The 8,131-nt window shown below is 34.8% G+C and overlaps 1 protein-coding gene across 1 annotated transcript; it reads left to right on the forward strand.

The window, feature by feature from the left end:
- Nucleotides 1–208: 208 nt before the first annotated feature.
- LOC109860629 lies at nucleotides 209–4,878 on the forward strand. Its single transcript, XM_020439862.1, has 2 exons — nucleotides 209–1,999; nucleotides 4,798–4,878. The coding sequence occupies exon 1, from the start codon at nucleotides 900–902 to the stop codon at nucleotides 1,944–1,946; it is 1,047 nt and encodes a 348-aa protein (XP_020295451.1). The 5' UTR covers nucleotides 209–899; the 3' UTR covers nucleotides 1,947–1,999; nucleotides 4,798–4,878.
- Nucleotides 4,879–8,131: the final 3,253 nt, after the last annotated feature.

An 8,131-nucleotide genomic window follows, 5' to 3' on the forward strand; every position in this document is an offset into this window, starting at 1 on the left:
ACAAATTCCTCTATGGAGCTGGAAACACCTCATATTAAGCAATCATACTTAGCTTCTTTATCAAACTCATTTTCTCAGCAAAACAAATCAAAACTTTTGGATTATTCCAAAAACTCTCATCATTCGGAACTTTCAGTTCATACTGAACTTTCCGATCATCATTCCGAAATTTCGTATAATTCTGTATTTTCTGAGCGATCCGATCTCATAATTGCGATAGTAATTATTATGAAGATTATGATGTTTTATCTGAAACTGCCGATTCTAATGAGCTTCCGAACCAACCACACAATTCTTCAAGTAGATCAAATTCTCCATCTAGCAATGATTCGTTTATCGGTAAATCAAAAATTCTGAAATTTCTTCGAAGTTGGAGTTTGAAGCATAATATAACGCATGAAGCCATTTCAGACTTATTGGCAGGACTGAAAGAGAATCATAAGTGTTTTGGCGATAGCGAGTCAGAGATCAGATTTCCGGTCAATGCACGCACATTACTCAAAACAAGCGTAAACTTAATTAAAAAAGTTGTCGATCCCGGCTTTTATATTCACTTTGGTTTAAAAAAACAGTTATCAAAAATTGCTTCCAAATATTTCAAAAATGTACAATCGTTTCAGTTGTTAATTAATATTGACGGATTACNTCTTTTCAAAAGCTCATCAGATCAAGTGTACCCTATATTATGTAGTATAGTTTCNATACCAGAACTGCGTAAAAATGTTTTTCCTATAGGAATATATTGTGGTAAAGACAAACCAAACAATTTGAAAGACTACTTAGAGGACTTTGTTTCTGAAATTAATAGCATCAAAGAGNATGGCCTACAGTTTGACAATCATGTTGCGCAGTTACGTAATATTTATTTTGTATGCGATGCTCCAGCAAAAAGTTTTATAATGGGAACAACATCACATACAGGTTTTTATTCGTGTACCAGGTGCACTGTTAAAGGTATCACATTAGACAATCGACGAGTCTTCCTTGACTTAGAAACTCCTACTCGTACTTGTAAGGACTTTCTAGAATNGAGAGATCCTAATTTTAGACGTCGAGATACACCTCTTACAGAAATAACTGGTTTACATTTTGTACACCATTTTGTTCTTGATTATATGCATCTACAATGTCTTGGTGTAATGAGAACAATGATCGTTAAAATGTGGTATAAAGGAGCAATTCCTCACAGATTGTCTGCAACTCAAATTGATTTACTATCAAATCTTCTTGTTAAATTTCAATGTTTTGTTCCTGTGGAGTTTGCAAGAAAACCTAGAGAATTACACACAGTTCTACGGTGGAAAGCAACGGAATTCCGATTTTTTATCTTGTANATAGGACCAATTGTCTTGAAAAATATTCTTACTGAAAAAAAGTACATTCATTTCTTAGAATTCCATTTCGCAATGCGAATTTTATTAAATCCAAATCTATGTAAAAAACAGGAATTTCGTGAATATGCAAAAGCCCTTTTGAAACATTTTGTCCAGTCGACTGCAATACTGTATGATAAAAATTTCATTACCCACAATTTTCATAATAATATACATCTAGTGGACGATGCAGATTATTTTGTGGACAAATTACATAATTNCTCTTTGGATACGATATCTGCATTTCCATTTGAAAATTACATGCAAACCATAAAAAGAAAAGTTAGAGGTCGTAATAAACCTCTAGAACAAATTGGACGAAGAATCAGTGAAATAATGTCATTGAAGCATTTTTATGAANCAGAAGAAGTGCAAGGCAATGAAATTCCGAAAATTTTTTACCCTCATAACACTGGTCCAGTGTTGCCTGGTTGTAAGCTCCAGTATCGTAGCGTTACTCTTTCCAATTTCAAACTGACNAATAAAAGCCCTAACAATTGTTGTGGTACTGCTACCGGAAGTATTATCATCGTTGAAAATATAGCTTTTCAGACCGTTTGCAAGGTGCTGTAGTAATTGGGAGAGAATTTGTTCGCAAATGCGATTTTTATACTATTCCTTGTGCTAGTTCTCAAGTACATGTATTTAAAGTTAATACATTGTCTGGGCTTAAAATGTGGCCATTGTCAGACATTGTAGTAAAATATGTTCAGTTGNCATACAAAAATGGTTACGTCGTGTCATTAATTTTACACTGTGATGCTCACTAATTGGAACAGATTATCAAATGCTACCACGCTGTGTTCACATTTTCTCTTCTTTACTTATGTTACATGTTTCATATGCTTATCGTCAGAAAATTGAAATGCGATAAAAAACATCGAAGGTAAAGATGAGCCGCTTGTAATACTATGTACATTGCATGATTGTGTGTAGCTTGGAATTAATAGCAATAAAAAANGAATATCAAAAGGCATACAAATGAGCACAAGTATAGTTTTGCTCAAAAGTAGAATATCACATATTATAAAACTGCACTAAAACTTTTGTAGCTCAGAGCCCATTATTGTTTAAAAGCGAATACAAATGCAAATTAAAAAGAAGATTCACTTCTAGTCACTTTGAGTTTATGTCAATGCATTAATTTTTCTTTGAAGTACATGCATCTTATATACCTATTNAAGTAGTTTTTTGTATTTTTTATTTTCGTATTTCAATCTGTTCCTATTTTGTTTTAAATGTTGCAGATAAAAATGGTAAATATTGTTTAAAAACATAAATTTCTAGCGCTGAGCTACAAAAGTTTCACTTTAGTGCAGTTTGTTGACAGCTGATCTGCTCATTACTTTTCAGAAATACAATATTTAATTTTGTTTTTTTGAATATAAATAGTCGATAAAACTATATNTAAAATGAAATATTTAAGGTTTTAAGAGCCGATCGCAGGATGCTTGTGCGGAAATATGCAAGTATATATATATATATATTGTGACGTGGCCGAGCGGTTGCAGTAGCAACCGCCCGCCCTAGTCACAAAGACTCGTCTCCGGGATCCGAAATCGCACTCGGAAACCGTTAATCCTCCGGGGCATACACGCGACTTAAAAGAAAAACCGATCTTAATTGATTTTATTTCCCCGTATAAAATAAAACGGCCGNATTTTCTTTCCAAACATTTCGGTAAGATTTTTAATTGTATCAGTAAAATCGAAATCTGTATATTCTTTTGGCAAGATGTAGTTAACATACTTCGTGTGAACTGACATGCTTAATTTACGTAGGAGTAATCTGACCTTTGCTGCGTCGTCCAATGCTCGGGCATCAACGGAAAATAATCCTCGGTAACGTACATACCATGCATCAAAAGTCAAACCATTCTCCGGATCGTAAATAAATTCTGTGATTGCATTGGCTAACGCATCCATTTTAGTTTCCAGGTCTACAGGTGCGGATGAAGAAGCATTAAGAATCTTGGCGATTTGTTTCGCAAATTCTTGTTGCTGAGCAATAAACTGCTGCTGCATCATCTGCTGAAACTGCTGCTGTTGCTGCTGAAACTGCTGCTGTTGCTGCTGTTGCTGTTGCAACAACGGCGTTAATATTTCACGTAGACCTTCCATAATCCTCGTCGCCAAAAACTGTTATGTTTGTTCACTCACAAAAATAAATTAAATTAATTCTTTTTAATTAAACTTGAGTCGGTTTATTTGAACGTGTGAATGATTACATGAATGAACTTGGAATGCTTGATACACAACTGAACAAGAGAATATTTGTTGTTAATAAATGAATGATTGTGTATCGGTTGCTAATGACATTCGATAGTAGTCGATATCGATGTATCGATGTATCGATTACTACACTAACAGAAAAAGGTTGGGAGAACATAAAGAACAGATTACCAGACTCACACCAGTGGGTGAGCAGCCATGCAATGAAGAAAAAAAAGAAAGGTAGAGCGATAGGAGGCATAGTCGTTGGAATAAGAAAAGATTGGAGAGGGAAGGAGTGGGAAAGGATGGAAACAGGATATGATAATATAATACATATGAGAACAAAAGAGGTAAATGAGAACCTGAATATTATAATAATGTATAACAACGGAAACAGTGGTAAAGAGGTTGGAGAAACAATCACAAAGGTAATGAAAAAATTCGAAAAGGAAAGATTAATTGTTGGAGGTGATTTTAATATTAGGATAGGAAATTTAGGAGGAGATGAAGGAGAAGGAGGAGTGGAGAGAAAAAGTAAGGACAAAATGATAGGTAACGGAGGTAGGAAATTCATAGATAATATGATAGAAAACGGTTTGAATGTACTAAATGGTAGGACTAATGGGGATTGGGATGGAGAGTTTACCTATGTAGGAGCAAGGGGTAGTACAGTAATTGATTACATGTTTGTAAATGAGCTTATAGTAGATAAGGTTACAGAATTCAAGGTTGAGGAGAGAGTGGACTCAGATCATATGCCGGTGTGTATGAAGATGGAAGAAACAGAAGAGGAAGAAGAAAGAGACGACAGAAGAAAAATGAAGCTGAAAAAGCAAGAGAAGAAGGTAATTGAAAAAAAGAGGATATGTTGGGACCCAGAAGCAATAGAAAAATATAAAGCCAAAACAGAGGAAATAGGTTGGACCGAGGAGCAGGAAAGGATAAGCCTAGATAGGAAATGGAATAAGTTGAAGAACTTAGTACAAGAAGCGATGACAAAAAAAAGTTTATAAAATAAAGAAAAGGAAGATAGGTCACAAGGACTGGTGGGACAAGAGCTGCACAAGGAGGAAAAGAGAGGTAAAGAAAACATATAGGAAATGGAGAAAGGGTGTAGTGAGGAGAGAAGCTTATATTGAACAAAAGAAAAGTCTGAGGCTACACTTAGACAAAAAAAGGAAGGAAAAAAGAGATGAAGAGGAAAAAACTCTGAGAAAGCTGAGAACGGAATCAGAGGTNTGGAACTTCATAAATAAAAAAAGAAAAAGAAGAGAATGGAAGGAAGCTAATATAAACTTAGAGGCATGGAGAAGGCACTTCATGAAACTACTAGGAGGTGAGGAGAAGAAGAGGGAAAAGGAAGAGGAAGGAATGGAGGAGATAGTGAGGGAAAACCGAGGAGAAGATGGAGAGCAACTGGAAGAATTAGAACAAAGTGAAGAACCAAGTGAAGAACCAATAGAAGAAGAAATAATAAAGGCGGTCAGAAAGGCAAAAATGAAGAAAGCTGCGGGAATCGACGGTATCCCCATGGAAGCGTGGAGATACGGAGGAGAGGTAGTAAAGAAGGGTCTGACAGAGATAATAGAGGAGGTTTGGAAAAGTATGAAGATCCCAGAGGAATGGAGGAGGAGTATCGTGGTGCCAATATACAAGAGAGGTAATCAGGAACAGGCAGAGAATTATAGAGGAATATCGCTACTATGTACAGCTTATAAGGTATATGCAGAGATAATAAGAGAGAAATTAGAAAAGGAAGTAGAAGAAAAAGACTTGCTGCCGGAAAATCAAGCAGGCTTCAGAAAAGGAAAGTCCACCCTAGACAATATATACGTGCTGAACCATGTGGTACAAAGGGAAAAGGAAAAGGAGGGAGGAGAANGGAAAGTATATGCACTATTCATAGACTTAAAGGCGGCGTTTGATAATGTGGACAGGGAAAAGTTGTGGAAAATACTGGAAAAGAAAGGAATAAGTGAAGGATTGATAAAGAGAATGAAGAATATTTATGCTGAAACGGAGGTTGTGGTCAGATCAGAGAAAGGTATAACTAAGAGCTTCATGGTTAACAAAAGTGTAAGGCAGGGATGTGTCCTGAGTCCCATCTTATTCAATCTTTACATAGCAGATTTGGAAGAGGAACTAAGAGACAGAAACATAGGAGGAGTAACAATAGGGAAGCATAGGATATGGTCCNTAGCATATGCGGATGACATTGTTTTGCTGGCGAAGAATGCAACAGCGCTTCAAGATATGATGGATACAATGAAGAGGTTCTTAAAGGCAAGAAGACTTGAATTATGCACGGAAAAAACGAAGCTAATAGTTTTTAATAGCACAGGTACGAAGAACGTAGATAGGATTATGTGGAACNATAAAGTTATTGAAAAGGTAAAGAGCTTTAAATACCTCGGCTTTATATTTAATAGGAAGGGAAGCTACGCGGACCACATAAAGGAAATAGGTAGGAAAGGTAGAATAGCGGCAAATAAAGTCTGGGGTTTAGGAGAAAGAATTTGTAAAAATGATTTCAGAAGGAGATGGATGCTATTCAGATACTTAGTGATAAGTGCGATGTCGTATGGGGTAGAATTATGGGGGTGGGAAGAGAAAAAGGAATTAGAAAAGATAATGTTGGATTATGTTAGGTGGGTTTTTAGGTTAGACTTCTGTACGCCGAGATACTTGTTAAGAAGAGAGCTGGACTTAGGAAAATTAAAGATAAAATGGGGTACAAGAGCGGTCAGATATGATATGAGAGTCAGAGANTTCGAAGAAAACTCCCTGGTAAAGAAGTGCTGGTGGGAGAAAAGAGATTTAAAAAGGAAGGATCTTTACAGCAAAGAGAAGGAAAGATATTACAACAGTAAAGGATGGAGTGTAGAAGCAATAGAGGAAAGATACAAAGAAGGGAAAGATGTAGAAAGTATGATGATAGAAAGNGAAAGAGACATGCAAAAACAAATGAAAGAAGGAAAAATAAGAGAGGCAAGATATAACAAGAGATACAAAGAGTGGAGCACTGATATAGGTAAACCCAGATATCTCCAGAAAAAGTNCATAGACGATATAAGGATAGGCGATCAAGTTAGAGCTCTGATGAGAGTGAGATGTGGTAACATGGAGGAAAACAACAAATACTGGAGGGAGGAGGATGAGAGAAGATGTATATTCTGTGAAATAGGTAAAGATGAGCTAGAACATTATGTAGATGAGTGTAGGTATACAAAGGAATGGTTTATAAGTTTAGGCGCGGATAAAAAGGAGAGATTAGAGAGGATAGGGGATGATGATTTAGAGAAGAATAAAGGAGAGATTCTGGAGAAATTATGGAAGGAAAAAGAAAAAAGAAAAAGGGAATTAGAAAGAAGGAATCAAGAGATAAGAGGAAAGAGTTCTCAAGACTCAGAGTAGGAGGAATGTAATATAAAGACTAATAAATATTTTGTGACTTAGATGTGTGTGTGTGTAAGTGTATATATTCAGAGTAACGTAGGATAAAGATAAAAAGAAAATAGAATTAAGATAGAATAAAATAAAAATTAGAGAAAGAGGAAACAGAAATAGGAAAAAAGTAGAAGAAAAAAGAGAAAAAGAAGGCAAAAATGTATAAATGTAAATGTAAAAAGGCAAGGTAAAATGTAAAAAGACAGAAAGGAATAAAAGTATAAAGGTATTTAAATGTAATTAAGGTGAAGGCTAAATTGATTTAGGATATTTAAGTTAATTTATTTAACGCAATGTAATGTAATGTAATTTAATTTAATTTAATTTAATGTGATGGGAGTGAAGATAATGTAAAGGATTTGTAAAGTAAATGTAAATAAGCGTGAAATAAGTGTTATATAGTGTTATATAATGTATGGATCGTATGGAAGGATGTGTGTGANTAGACTTTTTGTAACCAAGTCCCCTTCTTGGCCATATAGGCTGAAGTGTCAAATAAATATAAAATATAAAATATACTAAAGTATTGGTTACAACGCTTATTAACAAGAGTAAAGAAAAAAAATATAAAAATGAAGATGAGGCGCTAAAATGGATAACGTTGTGCGACAAACTTAAAGAACTAAACATATCAATAGAAAAGTTACTTATAACGTTGCACCTCGCAAAACAATGGCGCAATTCGATTGCACATTCCAAAGAGTTATCACATCCTACTGTTATCCTACGACAACTGGAGTTGGACACTAACAAAGATAATTTATTTATTAAACAAGATAAACTTGATTAGAATGTCCAGTTAAATGAGATGGAAAATTTCTTTAATTACATTTTATGTAACTTACAATAATAAATAACTTTTCTAATTATTTATATAAAATGTAATTAAATAAATTCCAATATATTTGAAGTTGTATATTTTGTTCCCGTTGCTTTATTTGAAGATCGTCTATATATCGTTTCAAGAGAACGAATTTAATGAATCTTCCTTGTGAAGAAAATCGATGGTACGACACATACGAATAATTATGCCGAGAAAGATCGCTGATAGTAACGCTGATAAAAATCGTGTGTAACATCACAATACGGTCTGAGATA

This window comes from Pseudomyrmex gracilis, unplaced genomic scaffold, assembly GCF_002006095.1.
Source record: "Pseudomyrmex gracilis isolate BER0280 unplaced genomic scaffold, ASM200609v1 scaffold_436, whole genome shotgun sequence".
NCBI lineage: Eukaryota > Metazoa > Arthropoda > Insecta > Hymenoptera > Formicidae > Pseudomyrmex > Pseudomyrmex gracilis.